Source organism: Berghia stephanieae, chromosome 1 (genome assembly GCF_034508935.2).
Source record: "Berghia stephanieae isolate SIO BIC M18660-M18661 chromosome 1, UCSD_Bste_1.3, whole genome shotgun sequence".
Classification (NCBI taxonomy): Eukaryota; Metazoa; Mollusca; class Gastropoda; order Nudibranchia; family Aeolidiidae; genus Berghia; species Berghia stephanieae.
Genome location: NC_088360.1, coordinates 100,346,460 through 100,366,263, shown reverse-complemented (window position 1 = coordinate 100,366,263; position 19,804 = coordinate 100,346,460). Strand labels below are relative to the sequence as shown.

At 35.0% G+C, this 19,804-nt stretch overlaps 1 protein-coding gene across 2 annotated transcripts in view; it reads right to left on the bottom strand.

Annotated features, from left to right (window-relative positions):
- Window positions 1-19,804, bottom strand: part of LOC144962538 (equilibrative nucleoside transporter 3-like) — a 38,044-nt gene that overhangs the window by 11,931 nt on the left and 6,309 nt on the right. Inside the window, exons 2-11 of one of the 2 annotated variants that reach the window (XM_078895560.1) lie at window positions 18,670-18,956; window positions 17,540-17,621; window positions 16,514-16,677; window positions 14,529-14,623; window positions 12,099-12,149; window positions 7,637-7,722; window positions 5,212-5,358; window positions 4,275-4,305; window positions 3,741-3,758; window positions 236-327 (exon numbers count right to left, since the gene is read on the bottom strand). In XM_078895560.1, the coding sequence (XP_078751686.1) occupies window positions 236-327; window positions 3,741-3,758; window positions 4,275-4,305; window positions 5,212-5,358; window positions 7,637-7,722; window positions 12,099-12,149; window positions 14,529-14,623; window positions 16,514-16,677; window positions 17,540-17,621; window positions 18,670-18,764 (861 nt within the window). In that variant the 5' untranslated portion in view covers window positions 18,765-18,956. The remainder of the gene's footprint in view (window positions 1-235; window positions 328-3,740; window positions 3,759-4,274; window positions 4,306-5,211; window positions 5,359-7,636; window positions 7,723-12,098; window positions 12,150-14,528; window positions 14,624-16,513; window positions 16,678-17,539; window positions 17,622-18,669; window positions 18,957-19,804) is intronic. The other variant, XM_078895561.1, reaches the window with a different exon arrangement.

Sequence of the window (19,804 nt, the reverse complement as noted above, 5' to 3'; positions counted from 1 at the left end):
GACAGAGACAATTCTTAGTAAGTTTTGATCCTGACCCCTTCATATATTTTAATGTAAATATGTTTTGGTGAGTGCAATTTAAATTTTTCTTCATTTTTCCTATTTTCCCTGTGTCAGACGAAAAATCCCTGTTTTTGCTCCCCAAAATCCCTGGTTGGCATAATTGCAGGTCTGTTACCATCTAGAATCAACATCATGCATGAAATCATGTTTTAATATAATAACACCAACTTACTTTTTTAAATATACTCCAATAGAAACTTGATCTACTTTTATGCTGATCACCCAATCCACTGTACTCAGTATGAACATTTTGGATATCTTTCGCTGAAAATGAAAAAAATAAATATAATAAAAAAAACAACGAAATTTAGCTCAAATTGACATTCTTTTTTTCTTTGATCAATGTTGCAAAACCTTCCTTGTGAACCCATCACCACATAACAGTATTATGTCCAAATGAATTAGATGAAGAGAATAGGGTTTAAAGTGAAATGATAAGAATTAGAATTCTTTTTTTTTTCCGAGAAGAAGAAATATAACTTCAAATCCAATGTTTTAAGATACACAAGACATTCCTGTCCATTATGCAAATCTTATTTACAGTTCCAAATTGTGTAACATTGAGACCCCTTAAACTATTAATAAAACAGTGAAAGCGTCTCTCTAAAGGATTCTGGGGATAAGATGTTGATGACTGTGTTTAGAAATTTGTTTCAGTCATCAATGGTTCGAGGAGAGAAGCTGAACTTGTATATACCAGTGCTTGACTGTGGTTTTGTAAATTTCCTGATGTGGTTGTTTCTTGTTGACTATGTCTTCCTCTCCTTGATGACAGCTATATTCTAAATTCAAATTTTATAAGTTAAGCTTAGTGAAAATTTTGCTGCTTAGAGCTCGAAGAAATATATAACAATTGGAAATTGGATGGAAGCTTTACTTTTATAAACAAAGACAGATAATGTGGATGTTTTGGGTTTCCCCTTTGTCAACAAAACACGATGAATGAAACACTAAAGATGAATGAGAGACAAAGACATTCTCTCTCATCTCTCATTCTTCTTATGTGTTTAATTCATTGTGTTTTTGTTGACAAAGGGGAAACCCAAAACGTCCACATTATCTGTCTATGTTAATTAAACTGAAACTTCCATTCCATGTCCTATTGTTATAAGCTAAGCTTGAAATTCAATGTCCGAGAATTCCAAGCATCATCTTCACCCCGACATAATATCGTTTCAAGGTGATTGGCTAAAAGTGGGCAAGTCCTTATATTATATCTAACTAGGCAGGGGGTGGGTTCCTGATAGCTCAGTTGGTAGAGCAATCACTTCACATGCAAAGGGACCTGGGACGATCTCTAGTGATGTCAAGATTTATTGGGTTTTGTTTTTTTAACCCCACTGTCCACTCAGCAGTGACTGGGTAGCTGGGTCTGTTAGATCTGGTAGAAAGAACTTTGTGATAGACTGGCATCCTATGCAAAGGGTAGCAAGTAATTGCTACTGTCAGTTTAACGCTATAGAAAGCGGAATAAACTTCAGCTCCATGGGTCTTAAGGCTCTGAAGGACTATTTTATTTATCTAACTAAATACATAACTCAGCAAATTTGATGTTGAAAGAACAAACTGATATTGAAAGAGCAAATTGATATTTTTAAAAAAGAAATTAATCATATGAGATCAATGTCATGTATGTACCATGATAACATTATCATATAATGACATGATGAGAAATCAAAACAAGAAAAAGACATAATAACAATTTCCTACATCGCCGTAGCAAAGCTCACTGTAAATAAATAACAGTTGATACTGTTAGATGTAGTTAGTGGTGTGCGGCTCAGAGGTCTTGTGGTAGGGCAATCGACTTATGACTTGTAGGTCTACTTATGGGCAATGCAAAGTTGAATCCTTGGAAAAAACTCTTTACTTACATTATCTCACTGTACTCAGATATAAAATGAATACCTGGCCAATAACCACACTAACTCTGTTACAAACGAAAAAAAAAAAAATTATAATCGTGTCTACGGCATGATGTCTTGTCCTACATGTTAAGAGTTACCAATGGCTTGTAAAGTGCTTTGAGCATATTAAGTAGGAATTGAGCCTAAACAAGCTCAATTTTGGGGGCTAATTTTCTTTTGTTTTAATATTTGAAATGAGCCAAACTTTGATGAAGGATTTATCCTGTCTTCAAAAATGCAATTATTCAGACTAAGTCTTTAGTGAGGCTATAAAGATCTGAACAAGTGTGTATGAAAGTTGCCAGACAAAGCAATAAAGTAAAATAAAAGAAAAAAAAAAGGATTTCATGGATATTGTGTTATATATAAAAGCTCAACAAAATAAAAGTCTTTAATAAAACTTCAGATACATGCTACACACAAAAAAAAGTTATTACAGAATAAAATAATGTCTCAAAAGGGCAGAACCAGGAATGCTGGAAAGGGATGATGAAGATGATGATGATGAGATGATAATGCTGATGATGATGATGATGATGATGGCGATGGGCTAGCAACATATCATCCAGCTGGCAAGACCATTTTGCAAAAGCACTTTATCCATATGCAACCAGAGTACTCATTATCATGATATAAATAAATTTAAAAAATGAAAAGCGGCCTGGGGAGAGGGGGAAGGGAAACACACCAACGCTTTCAAAATCACTTTACGTCAATAGCTGAAAACAATGGAAACCACCAAAATGATATGTACTAGTCAATCGCTGTGGAATATGGCAAACTGTAGGATGATAATGCGGTGCAAAGGTGCAAAGGACCAAATAAATGGAGGGCTTTCAGAAGGTCTTTTAACATATTTTGTGATGATCCATGACACCAAAGACTTCATAATTAGTGAATAAATCAAATGGGACAATAATTTTTAATTGATCATGAAAATAAATATATTTGAAATGCGTTACAGAACAAAAATAAGATTATATCAAAAATAAATAAAACTATTATTGTTTGATTGAATTTCATTATTATTAATATAAATATAGTTAAATTTTATCATGAACTTTTTGTTTTCTTTTCAAGGACTGAATGTGCTTTGACTATGTGTTATGAAGCAATGTAAAAATCAAGTTATAAATAAACCTAATGAAAAAAAAACAAAAAACAAAAAAAAACGATAATTCTGTTAGGTGTAAATATAAGAAGCAAAAGAAAAAGAAAAAGACAAAAATAATATTTCAAAAAAGCAAGTGAGTAGAAATGGGGGTAAACAGTATATAAAATATTATATAATCCAAATGATTATCGCACAAAAAAAGAAAATATTCCTCTCTGTCAGTATAAAATTGAAAAGTAGAAGAGGGTCCTGGGTTTAAGCCGTGCTTAGCGCATAGCTGTCCTTGGAAAAGGCTCTTCGTCACATTCTCTCAATGTACTCAGGTATAAAATGAGTACCTGGCAGTTAACAGCGCTGTGTCTGTGCGGGAAAAAAAATTAATCTCACATAACAGGCGTCATGTCTTGTTCTACATGTTAAGTGTTGCTGTGGGCTAGGGACTCTTTGTAAAGCGCTTTGAGCATGTTTAGTGGATATTGCGCTATATAAAAGCTGAAGTTAACAACGAAGAAAAATTGTCAGTTTTGAGATCTTAATAATTATAAATTTATAAATTTGTGGTATCAACTGGTCATGCGTATTCCATGATAAAATAACATCAGGAAGGGGATAAATGTTAGGTGAGGGGACGGAATGCCAGTAAACGTGTCACTTACTGTCCAAAACAATTTTGCCTGTTACACGGAATCATGGGAAAAAAGAATGACAAAATAGTGAAAAGACAGTCAGGGATGAATATAAAAGATATTTCAATAAAATAGAAAAAAAAAAATGATAAACAGATAATAATAATAAAAATAAAAATAAAAATAAAAATAATAATAATAACAACAATAATAATAATAATAATAATAATAATAATAATAATAATAATAATAATAATAATGATAATAATAATAATAATAATAATAATAATAATAATAATAATAATAATAATGATAAAAAATCTGATACCGATACCATAAAAATATTGGCTAGTAAACAAATTTAATTTTATCTAAACATATAACCAAAATCAACAATCTACTGGGACTGGGAGTACGAGAGAAATGTGATAAAGTTCTATAGATTACTACCATGCACAGAAAGGAAAGTACAATTTTGAAATGAAAAAAATAGAGAAAAAGAAAGTAAAAAAGAAAAATTCAAATCAAATGAGACTCTATTGAATGATTTGTGTTTTCACTCACCTTGTATATCCATATGATGCTTGGCAAAATTCTGATGCAGAAGAAAAATAAAAAGAGTTACGACAAGAAGTAAAAAAAAAAAAAAACAAAAAAAAAACCAGAAAAAGATAAAAAGTAAAGGCGGGTCATATTCTAAATATATCTTTAAAAAGCCATCTTTTTAGTAGAGCACTGATGGGATGATTACAAACAATATCAAAGGATTTTTTCTTTTTCAAAAGCATGTTATTTTACCCTATTTAAAACAAATCTTTACGTCATTTATTTGAAGGTTAACAATAAATTCTAACCTAAAGGCAATAAAACCCTAAAAACAATTTTTTTTTAAACTGTAAAGAAAGTTAAAAAGCCGTTTCATCAGGGTACAGCATGTCAATGTTTTAAAGGACATTCTGCGTTGAGTTGAGCTTTATATAGCGCAATATCCACTAAATGTGCTCAAGGCGCTTTACAAGGGATCCCTGGTCAACAGCAACATTTAACATGTTGGACGGGACATGACGCCTGTTAGGCGATATTACAATTTTTCGAACAAAGACAATGCTGTTAACGGCCAGGTACTCATTTTACACCTGAGTACAGTGAGAGAAAGTGAGTAAAGAGCCTTCTCCAAGGGCTCAACTATGCGCAGAGCGAGGCTCAAACCCAGGACCTTCCGATCCGAAAGCGAGTGTCATACCACTAGACCACTTAGCTGCACTACAAATTCTGGGCATCAACCTGAGAACTATTTATAGATTTTTAATTCAATAAGACTTCTTGACAACGAAACTCTGGTCCAGAGCTGGGATATAAAGGAATTCAAAGCATAATTTTAACATATCAAGTACAAATTGGTAATTTTTAAAGGTAACTATAATGTCTTTCATGTCATTATTCCTGAAAACTACAAATTTGTCCAATTTCGAGTAGATAGGGTCTGTGAAAAGGAACTTACCAGGAAATGTAATGCGATGTAAGCGACAATAGCCAGAACAGTGGCTACTATTGCAATGAGGAAATAAATGAAAGCGCTTGTGATTGCATCCCCACCTGTCCAGTGGGTCAAGATGCTGACCACTGCTGAAAACGTACCACCTGCAGCCTGAAATGGGACAGAGAAGATTTTGTTTTGGGTCAATGTAAAATGTGTAACCTACTATTTCAAAACATGTGTTATATACATATGTTAAAAATACAAACAAACTTGAGCTTTTATATAGTGCAATATCCACCAAATGTGCTCCAAACGCTTTACAAGGGGTCCTTAGCAAACAGCAACGTTTAACACGTAGGACGAGACATGACGCCTGTTAGGCGATACTACAATTTTTTCAGACAGTGACAATGCTGTTAATGGCCAGGTACTCATTTTACACCAGAGTATGGTGAGAGAATGTGAATAAAAAGCCTTTTCCTCGCACCATCTTAGAAACTGAAAATAGAAATGTACGTCTAAGATATATTGTTTAAGCAAATCACACCTTTTGATGGAGGAGACAAATAAAGATTGTTAAACTACTAGTAATTATAATTCATAATTTGGATCATTTTTATTTTTAGCTTACTAAATTTTTCCACAGCCATTGCTTCCTCACATCAAACCAGATTGACTCATTTGAAGCAATGGTTCCATGTAATGTTATGTAGGATGGCTTTTTTTTTTCTTTTTCTATTTAAACACCTCTCATAATAGATTTAAGTAACCTGCTTAATCCTCTATCAGCTGCTTATCTGACTGAGCCCACGCTACAAAAATGGTTAACACAATTTAACCAATCCATGTTTTCAACCTGCTTATCTGACTGAGGCCACGCTATAAAAACGGTTAACACAATTTAACCAATCCATGTTTTCAATCTGTGTGACCTTGACCTAGGGTTATGTAGATGTTTGACTGTACAAATTATGTGTCATTTCCTGATGACAACCTAAGAGGGTCAAGTGTCAGTTATTGACATGGATTTATTGGCTAATCTAAAATAGAAAAGAAAGATAACCAATAATCAACCAGGGTGTTTTTTTAGTGAACATTCAAAAACTTATTAAAAAAAAAAAAGTATATCATGAAAAAAAAAAAGGAAATCAATAGTCCTGTCCACTATTCCTAAAATTTACTTTTAAAAAAAATTCAAAAAAAAAAAAATAATAATAAAAAAAAAAAATTTAAATTAAGTCTCCCAAACTTTCCTGAAGATGAGACAATTATGTTTTCATGACATGTAACTGCTATGGAGTTGAATAAAATCCCTATGTAGAGGACGACTGCAATAAAAACTATACAGCAGAACAAAACTGTGTGCAAAGTCAAAGTTTCCAACCAACCTGCCTAAAAATTTCTTCTGATCATCAATATAACAACTTCAATCTCTTCTAAAACACAACCAAAGATCCAAAGATAATGACTTGGTATGTTTTTATAAGATGGTAAAAGACTTATAAACACATTTAAATTCCTATCCTTGACTGTGATAAATGTCGTTTTTGTAATAATTGACTAAAAGACATCAATTTTTTAAATATATTTGGACAGCTGCGGAACTGTTTTTGTTTTAGTCTTCCTCAATTTTTAAATTGAAAAAAAATAATAATAATAAAAAATCAAAATAATCATTCCATTGGGGAAATTTGTCTTAGGGGTCTACTCCAAGGGAAGACTGGAATAACCCAGGCGTCAGCCGCAGTGCAGCGCTGCAAACTGAGCAAGGGTGAGCCTACCTGCTTAAAGCCACGTAGCACAGCTGGTATTCGAACCCGGGATCTTTCGGGCATGAAGCAAAGACTGTACTGCAGATCAAAGCTGGTATGAATAATGAAAAATAGTCCCGAAACTTAAGTTTGTCACCTAAAGTATAACGATAATGATTATTTAAAGTAGAAACTTTGTCCACACTTTTCAACCCTTTGAAAAGCTATTTCTGATATTACTTTGGTGCTAGATTGCCAGTTTTTGAATTATTTTTCATTATTCATCCCAGAGAAACTGGCGAATACTAGACTTTTCAAAATGACTCGATATTGATGTAATTTAGTGCTAAATGTTATGAAAATGACTTTTTGGCACTTTCACATATTTAAAACAGACAAACAAGCAATAGCTAAGTGCCAAAAACTTCAGATACAGCGCGGCGTGGCTCAGCAAAATGGTCTTTGTTCATACCAGAAAGGTATCGAGTTTGACAAACTGCTGCGCTGTATGAGGCCTTAAGCAAGGCATCCCACCATAGCTCACATTACAGCGCTGCACTGGGTCAGACACCTGGTTTATTATAGTCTTCCCTTAGAATAGACCCAAAAGATAAATTTCCCCTTAGGGAATGAATAAAGGGAATCTATCTCCTATCTTCTTTAAAAAGGTTTGTCTGTTAAAAAAAACCCATTACCTGCCCATTCATGGCTGACTGTGAATATATTGGGGGAAATATGGCACTCAATCCAAGCACAGAACTCGTTAGCACAGACTGGGCACCTGTGGATAACAAAAAACAAACAAACAAACTTTATCAATAAATCAAAAATACATACAAACAAGTGTTAAAGAAATTAAAAAAGAAATAAAACCTATAAAAATAGATTAATCTTAATCCAAAGCTAAAAGATAACCTGAAATTTAAAAATTATTATTATTACTATTACTGATGTCAAAGAGGAATTGGTCACGTTTTTGTGATAAAACATCTGATAAATCACGAGACACTTAAAAAACAAACAACAAAAACAAACTCACAGATAAAACTACTAAAGGGCTTTTGTGCTTTGTCTGCATATTTTTCATTTAATCATTTTAAAAACTGAAAACGACAATCATTTAAATGTATTTTTGTCTCCAATCACTTAACATTAAGAGAATATAATTTTTTTTTTTCAATCAAAACGAATAATTTCAGACAGGAATCAAGTCAACATAACCTGCCACTCTGGTTCTAATGAAAATTTGCTTTAGTTTAGGCTGTTGTCTAAAGAAAGCAATAAGAGTCAATTCAAGGCTGGCAGCAATACTATTCAACAGTCGTAACGTCACTTCCATCCTAATGACGCATGGTAACTTAGTAACACTGGCTCTAAACTATCGGAACAATGGCGGACGCCCGTATGAAATATTTCTCCGGCGAGCATAAAGCGTTTCCAGAGGGAAAAACCCATAAATTTGATCTTGTTTTGACTTATACACATTCTGATCACAAGGCATATGAAATGTTCTAGCCAGCATGAAGAATGAAAAGTAATGATTTTCTTTGTTTAGAACCAAGATGGCCACCGTTGCCGGGCGGCGTGAAGCCAGCATGACGAATGAAAAGTAATGATTTTCTTAGTTTAGAACCAAGATGGCCGCCGTTGCCGGGCGGCGTGACATCAGACTACGGAATCCAATTGAGCTTCAAAAAGTTTCTAAGTCTTGAACAGAGTATCCAAACTAAACCAAGGATTAAAAACAAAAATAAAGTCATTCAACATCCCATTGTAAGATGACATCGCCTAAGGCATTGAGCTTGAGATTTCTTAATATATAGCACAATATCCAGTAAACATGCTCAAAGCGCTTTACAAGGGGTCCCTAAACAACAGCAACACGCAACATGTAGAACGAGACATGACGCCTGTTAGGCGATATAACAATTTATTTCCGACAGAGACAACGCTGTTAATGGCCAGGTATTCATTTTACACCTGAGTACGGTGAGAGAATGTGAGTAAAGAGCCTTTTCCAAGGACTCAACAATGCGCAGAGCGAGGCTCGAACCCAGAACCTTCTGATCCAAAAGCGAGTGTCACACCACAAACCACATAGCCGTATTCATAAAGGCAGGCAGATAATCCATCAAACAAACTCCTGGTCTTAACAGGAGTCACCGTCGTTGAACAATGTGAGCAAATTAGGGGTTAATATTCTTGTCCAAGGAAAAAAAACAAACCAACCCAAAGTACGTGAAGAAGGGCTCAAGCTCAGTCCTTTCTGGGTCACAATGCAATGCTTTTACATTAATTTACCATTGAATGGGCATTGCATAATTCATATACTTTTCTCAATGTATCAACATTATCAGTAAGATGACAATACGTATTATCATAAGATGATATAACACCTCTTCAACTTATCCTTAAAGAGTTCTTGAATGGTAGAAAAACATTGAACTTGATTGTTTAAATCCCATGTTATCTGATTTTCTAATCAAAGAAGAAAAAAAAAAGAAAATCCACGAAAAACTCATAATTATCTAACACTTTAAATGCTTATCAATTCTGTCAAAAAAGCAATTTTCTCAGTGCATTCCCTCTAGACAAAGCATGTTAAAGATACATGGCAAACATACAAGATATGAAGTGAATAGAAAAGTGCCAGAAGACAATAGAGAATAAAAATTCTCCGCGGCGGTGGTGGGGTTTGAACCTGCGACCTTATTGGCACGACAACTCCGCCTGGCAGGTGAGAGCGTGGCTCTACCGTGTGAGCTATCCACGAACACAATAAAATATTCGTTTCAAACTCAAAGTCATTACTAGATCCCTCTCTCACCCACTTCCCGAGACCGCCGATTCGTTCGTACACCACCATCGCGAACAACTTTGACCAGCAGTTAAGCCCAATAGCCAATATTCTCAACACAAACATATAACATAGAAACGATTGAGACATTGAGCATGCTCCGGTGTATGGGGTGAATTTTTTAATTCAGAAAAGTGAGTGGAGCAGGCACTTATGTTGGCAACAACAAGATATGAAGTGAATAGAAAAGTGCCGAAAGACAATAGAGAATAAAAATTCTCCGCGGCGGTGGTGGGGTTTGAACCTGCGACCTTATTGGCACGACAACTCCGCCTGGCAGGTGAGAGCGTGGCTCTACCGTGTGAGCTATCCACGAACACAATAAAATATTCGTTTCAAACTCAAAGTCATTACTAGATCCCTCTCTCACCCACTTCCCGAGACCGCCGATTCGTTCGTACACCACCATCGCGAACAACTTTGACCAGCAGTTAAGCCCAATAGCCAATATTCTCAACACAAACATATAACATAGAAACGATTGAGACATTGAGCATGCTCCGGTGTATGGGGTGAATTTTTTAATTCAGAAAAGTGAGTGGAGCAGGCACTTATGTTGGCAACAACAAGATATGAAGTGAATAGAAAAGTGCCAGAAGACAATAGAGAATAAAAATTCTCCGCGGCGGTGGTGGGGTTTGAACCTGCGACCTTATTGGCACGACAACTCCGCCTGGCAGGTGAGAGCGTGGCTCTACCGTGTGAGCTATCCACGAACACAATAAAATATTCGTTTCAAACTCAAAGTCATTACTAGATCCCTCTCTCACCCACTTCCCGAGACCGCCGATTCGTTCGTACACCACCATCGCGAACAACTTTGACCAGCAGTTAAGCCCAATAGCCAATATTCTCAACACAAACATATAACATAGAAACGATTGAGACATTGAGCATGCTCCGGTGTATGGGGTGAATTTTTTAATTCAGAAAAGTGAGTGGAGCAGGCACTTATGTTGGCAACAACAAGATATGAAGTGAATAGAAAAGTGCCAGAAGACAATAGAGAATAAAAATTCTCCGCGGCGGTGGTGGGGTTTGAACCTGCGACCTTATTGGCACGACAACTCCGCCTGGCACTTTTCTATTCACTTCATATCTTGTTGTTGCCAACATAAGTGCCTGCTCCACTCACTTTTCTGAATTAAAAAATTCACCCCATACACCGGAGCATGCTCAATGTCTCAATCGTTTCTATGTTATATGTTTGTGTTGAGAATATTGGCTATTGGGCTTAACTGCTGGTCAAAGTTGTTCGCGATGGTGGTGTACGAACGAATCGGCGGTCTCGGGAAGTGGGTGAGAGAGGGATCTAGTAATGACTTTGAGTTTGAAACGAATATTTTATTGTGTTCGTGGATAGCTCACACGGTAGAGCCACGCTCTCACCTGCCAGGCGGAGTTGTCGTGCCAATAAGGTCGCAGGTTCAAACCCCACCACTGCCGCGGAGAATTTTTATTCTCTATTGTCTTCTGGCACTTTTCTATTCACTTCATATCTTGTTGTTGCCAACATAAGTGCCTGCTCCACTCACTTTTCTGAATGGCAAACATACCAACTTTCAAGTCCTTGTAAAATTCTATGTGTAAGAAATTAAAACAAGCAAAAAAGAAGAAGAAGAAGAAGAAGAAGAAGAAGAAGAAGAAGAAGAAGAAGAAGAAGAAGAAGAAGAAGAAGAAGAAGAAGAAGAAGAAGAAGAAGAAGAAGAAGAAGAATAAGAAGACTCCATCGACATGTTGGTTCTGAAGAACTATTTCGTTTTCATCAGTCTTTCAATATGTGACCCACCATGTCAATCAGGTATTATTTAGGAATGAACTTGATAAAGAAAAACGAGATTACAAGTCAAACTGATCAGAATATGAAAATTTTAATTAAAAAAAAAAAAGTTAAATTCAATCTCCTCAAAAAGCGTAGCGTGGCTCAGCTGTAAGGTCTTTGCTTTGTACCCAAAAAGTACTGAGTTGGACTTCCCGCTTCGTTGTGTGTGAGCAAATCACCTCGCCCTAGCTCATTTTGTAGTGCTGCACTGCAGCTGACACTTGGGTTGTCCCAGTCTTTCCTTGGAACAGACCCTAAAGACAAATTTCCCCCTTGGGAATGAATAAAGGGAATTAAAATTAAAAAATTTTTTTTTAATTTTTTAAATTATAACTCAACTTTTAGAAGTAAAATCTAAAATCGGACTGAAGGCATCGTTTCACCCTGACACAATACCGTTTTGAGATGATCGATCACATATTCAAAATTATAATTGAATGAACAAGAGGAAAATAAAAATGATAAAGTTGAACCTCACCACTCATTAATGCTGCTGTAACAAGAGTAAGCACAAGAAATGAATCTTGCCCTGAAAAATAAAAGGGAGATAATTACCACTTGGGTGAAACGAATTCCTGAGTATCATTAAAAGTGAAAGCCAAAAAGTTGAATGTAATGTATCTTCTAATAAAATAATAATGATGATGACAGAAAATGAGATGGGGGGGAAATTACCTCTTGTTATTCCAGAAATTAGATGACATAAATAGCCTCCAAATTAAAAAATCACTTGATTATATTATATAAACGGCCATTTGACTGAAGATATCAAAACTATTAGTCTGATCATAGTAAAAATGTATCAAATTCAAATTGTGCCTCCCAATAACTATAACAAGTATCAGAATTTAAAATCAGTTTTGAAAGAAACAAGGAATAGGAAAAAATACCCAGTATCAAAGACAGAGACAATAACAAATTAACACATAGTTACGACAAACTCATGCAGAATGAAATCTCTGTCTATTACAGACTTATGAGCCTACCCGAACAGTTTCGTAAGCTGATTATTGTTTCAATATCAAGAATGAAAACTGGACAATCCCGATGACTCAATGGGTAGAGCACTCCCTTCATACTCAATGGGACTGAGATCAATCCCGATGACTCAATGGGCAGAGCACTCCCTTCATACTCAATGGGACTGAGATCAATCCCGATGACTCAATGGGTAGAGCACTCCCTTCATACTCAATGGGACTGAGATCAATCCCGATGACTCAATAGGTAGAGCCCTCCCTTCATACTCAATGGGACTGAGATCGATCCCGATGACTCAATGGGTAGAGCACTCCCTTCATACTCAATGGGACTGAGATCAATCCCGATGACTCAATGGGTAGAGCACTCCCTTCATACTCAATGGGACTGAGATCAATCCCGATGACTCAATGGGTAGAGCACTCCCTTCATACTCAATGGGACTGAGATCGATCCCGATGACTCAATGGGTAGAGCACTCCCTTCATACTCAATGGTACTGAGATCAATCCCGATGACTCAATGGGTAGAGCCCTCCCTTCATACTCAATGGGACTGAGATCAATCCCGATGACTCAATGGGTAGAGCACTCCCTTCATACTCAATGGGGCTGAGATCAATCCCGATGACTCAATGGGTAGAGCCCTCCCTTCATACTCAATGGGACTGAGATCAATCCCGATGACTCAATGGGTAGAGCACTCCCTTCATACTCAATGGGACTGAGATCAATCCTGATGACTCAATGGGTAGAGCACTCCCTTCATACTCAATGGGACTGAAATCGATCCTGATGACTCAATGGGTAGAGCACTCCCTTCATACTCAATGGGACTGAGATCAATCCCGATGACTCAATGGGTAGAGCCCTCCCTTCATACTCAATGGGACTGAGATCAATCCCGATGACTCAATGGGTAGAGCCCTCACTTCATACTCAATGGGACTGAGATCAATCCTGATGACTCAATGGGTAGAGCACTCCCTTCATACTCAATGGGACTGAGATCAATCTCGATGACTCAATGGGTAGAGCACTCCCTTCATACTCAATGGGACTGAGATCAATCCCGATGACTCAATGGGTAGAGCACTCCCTTTATACTCAATGGGACTGAGATCAATCCCGATGACTCAATGGGTAGAGCACTCCCTTCATACTCAATGGGACTGAGATCAATCCTGATGACTCAATGGGTAGAGCACTCCCTTCATACAAAATGGGACTGAAATCGATCCTGATGACTCAATGGGTAGAGCACTCCCTTCATACTCAATGGGACTGATCAATCCCGATGACTCAATGGGTAGAGCCCTCCCTTCATACTCAATGGGACTGAGATCAATCCCGATGACTCAATGGGTAGAGCCCTCCCTTCATACTCAATGGGACTGAGATCGATCCTGATGACTCAATGGGTAGAGCACTCCCTTCATACTCAATGGGACTGAGATCGATCCCAGGTGAGGTCGAGATTTTTTTCTGATCACTGACCCCCCCCCCCCCCCCCTCCCCCAGTCCACCAAACCAAACAGTAATTTGGTATCTGGGTCTATCAAATCTATTGGAAAGTACTTTGTGACAGAATTTTGTCCTATCCCAGAGGGTAGCAAGTGATTGCTATTGTTCATTTTACATAACATAAACTGTGATAAAAATCTGGCTCCATGGGCCAAAATGGCTCTGAAGGATTACTAAGGATGAATATTTCCATTGCATTAAGCAGTAATTCTCTAAATGAATGGAAAGTCTTATAAATGTGATTAGATATAAGTATTAAAACAATCAGTAATTCTCTAAATGAATGGAAAGTCTTATAAATGTGATTAGATATAAGTATTAAAACAATCAGTAATTCTCTAAATGAGTGGAAAGTCTTATAAATGTGATTAGATCTAGACATAAAAACAAATCTTAAGTCTTACATGAATCTGTATTCATCTTGACCAACACTGTAGTCGCGATGAAGACGGCAAGGATAAATACAGATGACGAGATAATCCTGGTCTTGACACTCACACTGTTAGGAATAAATAGTTTGATACATAATTTGGTGCCCATTTTATAAAAGGAACAAAATTGACACCATTCAGCTCTTTGTTATTGCTTTTATCCAGCCATTTTTATGAGTAGTTCTCACTAAATTGTGTTAATCAGCCTATAAACGTTTAAGGTTACACATAGTTTTGTGTGTTGGTACATTATATCAGGTTGGTGGATGTTATGAGTTTTTCTAAACAAAATGCATTGCATTAATAGTTGGTTATGTCAACAACAACAAAAATTATAATACATAGGTCTCTAGACAGAATTTTTAAAAAGGAGGAATATTTCTCGTCGGTTTACGTGGAACACGCATTTTATCATATAATAAGTAGAGCAATATGCACCCATTAATGACTGTACTGTTAAAATATGGAATTAACATACAATTCATACTATAAAAAGGGAAAACAACTGTTAAAGAACTAATAAGCATAGATAAGTCCCTTGCAACCAGACTGCCGACAATGATTGTTGAAGATGTATATAGATACTACTACTACAACTCTAGTCCTGATTCCCAAGCAGAAGAAAATAGCAGAGGACTTGAAATAGCGGAAATCCCCTAAGTAGCGGAAATTTGAGAACCATGATAATAACACTATATTGTGGTACAAAACCAGGACAGTGGATAGCTGAAATGAGTACTGTTCTTAACATGATAATATACGAGTGTATTTCTCCATTTCATGAAGGTTAAAGTTAAAGGAAATAGTGTACTGTCTTTGTTGAAATATTGATACTATTATTACTTTTTACTTTGAAACTCGAAGAGAAAGAAAAAAAAAAAAAAAAAGAGAGAGAGAGAGAGAGAGAGAGAGAGAGAGAGAGAGAGAGAGAGAGAGAGAGAGAGAGAGAAAGAGAGAGAGAGAGAGATGTATAAAATCTAATTGAAAAATGATAACATCTGAATGCAGATAAAATTTTGATCTACTGATAATAAGAAAATCAAACTGCACACCAGTGCGATAACAAGTCAATTATGTAAATAACATAGATTATTAATATAGATAACACAGATTAACAAAGATTAGTGCTCTCTTTAATATAGGTGGTTAAAGGAAAGGAAAGTTTCTATAGTCTTCATTGGATTGCTGTAATCATTTTTTTTTTGTCTTCTACAACTCAAAGAAAGAGGAGTCATCATATATCAATAAAATTTAATAGAAAAATAATCCTACATGTATGCAGATAACATATTGCTCCAATATAAAAATCCAAGAGCACTAGGATCGATAACAAATCAATTATGTAAATGATGTTAAAAAGTATCGTTTCCTTTCATCAGTGGTCGAGGGAAATTGTCTAAATTAATACCATCATATTATTATTCTGCCTCTCAAAGAGAAAGAACCTTCATTTAATTTAATTGAAAAATGATAAGATCTGTATGCAGATCAGATTTTGGTTTAATATGTAAATTAAAAACCCCACTAAAGTGATAATAAACCATTAAAAAAAAAAAACAATGAAAATGACATCAAAGAGGCAAATAAAATTTAATAGAGAGTAGTTAATCAATGATTGAATTAAAAGAGTGAAAGTCGAAAAAACAAAAACAATAAAAAAAACAAACAAACCAACACATAACAAACAAAACGATTTTTTTTACATCCTGTAACTGAATAAAAATTTTTAAATGAAAGAAAAAAAAAAAAAAAATCAAGAGTAGAAAAGAGTGAAAGTTTTACCCCCCCCCCCCCCCCAAAAAAAAAAAAAAACAACAAAAAAACACAACACATAACAAACAAAACTGACATCCTGTAAATGATAATTGAATAAAATATAAAAAAAGAAAGGAAAAGGAATCATAAATCACAAACTAACCCCCACCCCCACCTCCAAAACATAACATATAAAAACTTACGTTCTGACAATCAAGACAGTGATGAATGAAAAGAGCATGTTGAACCCATTGGAGACAATGGAAAGGTAACTCTCAAAAGTCACCTGATCCTGTGTCTCAGAGTCTGGGTCGTCGTAGGACACATTACTGGGCAGGCTGGTGTTACGGAGCTTGTAGTCAAAGTACTGATGGGATGGTAAACAAGGATTAAAGCAAGATGTGTCTAGGAATTTTTGTCAAACAAATGGAACTAAAAATTATCGATCATGACCCATCAGGATGATCTGAAATTGTGTCGGAATAAATCAGATGAGAAAAATTGAGCTTTAAAAATAAACATGTATAAACAACCACTGCTTAAATTGTAGTCATTTGTTAGTAAAATATATAAAATCAACAACTGATGTATATAAGATAATATTTAAAATATTTTCATGTTTCCCAACTTTGTCGACATTTTTCTTAAGGATAACTTTTTAAAACATAATTTTGTTTTGTTTTATTCTTATAATTTAAAGTAACTTAACCTACTCTCTCCTATGAAAACATTATTTCTACTCAAAAGTCATAAGTTAGGTTTAAAACGCAATAGCAGACAAAAGGTTCAGCCCGACATAATAACATTTAGATATGATAGGTCACATTTGTTCGCTTCCAGATCATATCTATTAGTAAAATATGTAAAAATAACAACTGGTTTATTGTACATAGTATTAGTATCGAAAATATTTTCAGATTTCCCAAATTAATGAATATTTCTGTTTAATCCATATCATATTAAAAAAAAAAAATATTTTATCTTTCTTAATTATTCATCTACCTCCCCCCCCCCCCCCCCCAAAAAAAAAAAAAAAAATGTAACACTGAGATAGGTTAAGCTCAAATTATATGAAATAAAGTCTTGACTATCATAATATATACATCAGTGGCTATAATCCTTATATACTTAAATCTTAAATTTCTCTTTTTGCACATCAATAAAAAATAAATAAATTTCATTATAAAGCATGATCCAGAATTAGCTCAATGAAATGAATCTTTCCATACCTTTTTGGCTGTGATGAAAAAATTCCACGGAAGCAAAGACGCCAGACCAAGGAATGCAAATATCAGGAACACAAAATACAGCCTGGAACAAAGAATTGGAAAGAATATTTAACAACTTATGGGAGATGTAGTCAAAAAACTAAAAGAATGAATTATTTTCTTTTCAAATGGAAGATTTCAGTAGAGCACATTTAAATAATTTAAAGAGAGCAATTCATATTCATATGCTAATTAAATATGCAATAGAAGGGGGAAAAATAATTAAACGTTCAAAGATTATTACAATTAATTATTTGGATAAAATAGTTAGAAGTCATTCAGAGACATTAGGTCCATGAAGCCTTGCTTTGTCCTGGTTTCTATAGTGTGAAACGGAAAATAGCATTGCTTGCTACCCTATGGGTAGTACGCAAGTCTTATTGCAAAGTGATTTCCACAAGATTAAACAAACCCAGCTACCAACTCACTGCTGAGTGAACTGAGGAACTAGAAAAAAAAAATCTCGACTTCACTTCGGATTGATCTTGGTCCCTTTGAGTGTGAGGCGAGTGCTCTAACAACTGAGCTTATTTATAATATTTGACAAATGAGCAGATTGATGACAATGATTGCAATTCTCTGATCAATGAGTCAGAGAGTGGGTCCATATAATGATAGCAAAATATTTGCCACAAATATGCCACTTGACTTGGAATTAAATTACCTATGTTCAAGGCATGGAGATAAAATTTTCTGTTACACAAAATATATATTTATCATATCTTATTATATCACATAATATCGTTTTAAGGGTTGTTTAGACCAACTAACCTACGTGTATATAAATTTGTCATAATTATAATCATTATTGATTCTCCATCAAGCACTACTTCTGAACCGCCAAGAGACGGAGCAATTTTATTTTGTACTTAGCAATGCTCCAAAATTTTACGATTCTGTTCATTAAAAAAAATTCAACAACTAAGAGTTTTATTCAAAAAAATAATTGTTGAATTAAATAAGCAACAGATAGGTAGATAATAATAATTTCTCATCAATTTCAATCCATAAATATGAAAAATTAAAAAATCCAATAAAATAAATTCAAACTTGGCCATTATTTTCTTGATGAATACAATAACTTTACTAACCTATCCTGAGGATTTCTACGGGAATCAATCAAAGGTTTCCTCTCTATACGACGGGGACTGTCAGCCCTGATCTCCTCCTCGTAATCATCCATCATGCTCAATAATTCAACCTCCTCGTCCTCCTCAGAATCCACTTTTCTTCAGAAATTAAAGAAGGCACAATATCCGTAAACTTAAAGGTTTCCTGAGTCTCTACCACTGGTCCTCCTCACACCCCACTGGTTTTACTATCACTATAATGCAAGCACTGCAAGCTACACATTGCTATAAATTATAAATCCTGTCATCTGAAAAGAAATGAAAAAAGTAAATATTAAACGACTGCCTTATCTTTGCTGCACTGGTAAAATAAGGTTTATGGTTTAAAGCTTTATCTCTATCAACACAATTTGCAAGTTGGCCTCTGGTGTAGTTGCTGATACCAAAACTCAGAGGCACAAGCAAGACATGATACAATAAAATATTAATATAATAGTTCAGCTTTGAAATGAAATGGATTCTATAAAAACTTTAAAAATAGGAACAAAAAACATAATATCAAAAGATAAAGATCTGAACAAGTGTGTATGAAAGGTGCCAGACAAAACAAGAAAGAAAAATACTAGAAAAAAAAAAAACATTCCAAAAAAAAATCAGTCAACCTCGAACCACAGACCTTCTGATAGGTTCGATCCCCGGATTCTTCGAACAACAACACAAACTATTAATTCTATTGTGTCTGTTGTTGGCCAAAGAATGGTTTTGGCTCCAAAATGTTCTGTGTTGAAGCACATATTTTTTTGTAGTCAACAACATCTTGCAGCTCTGTGTACACCTAACTTTGAATATTGAATATCTCGCAGACTTAAATATATACAGGTAAACAAGTATATAATTGCTTTTTCTTTTTCTTTTTGCATCGGTTGTTTGAAGTCATAAAAAAATTGTCTAATTATGAATTATATATGTCTATCTATAAAAAATATAAATAATTAATTTTACAATTCAAAAGAGATACATTAATTGTCTTTTTAAAAAATGATAGGTGGTATTTCGTGTTCATTTGGACACGAGAGTCAATAAATATGAAATAAATGCTAGATTCATTTCAGGATAAAATAATCCAATGTTTCTGATATCAACACCTTTTATTTGG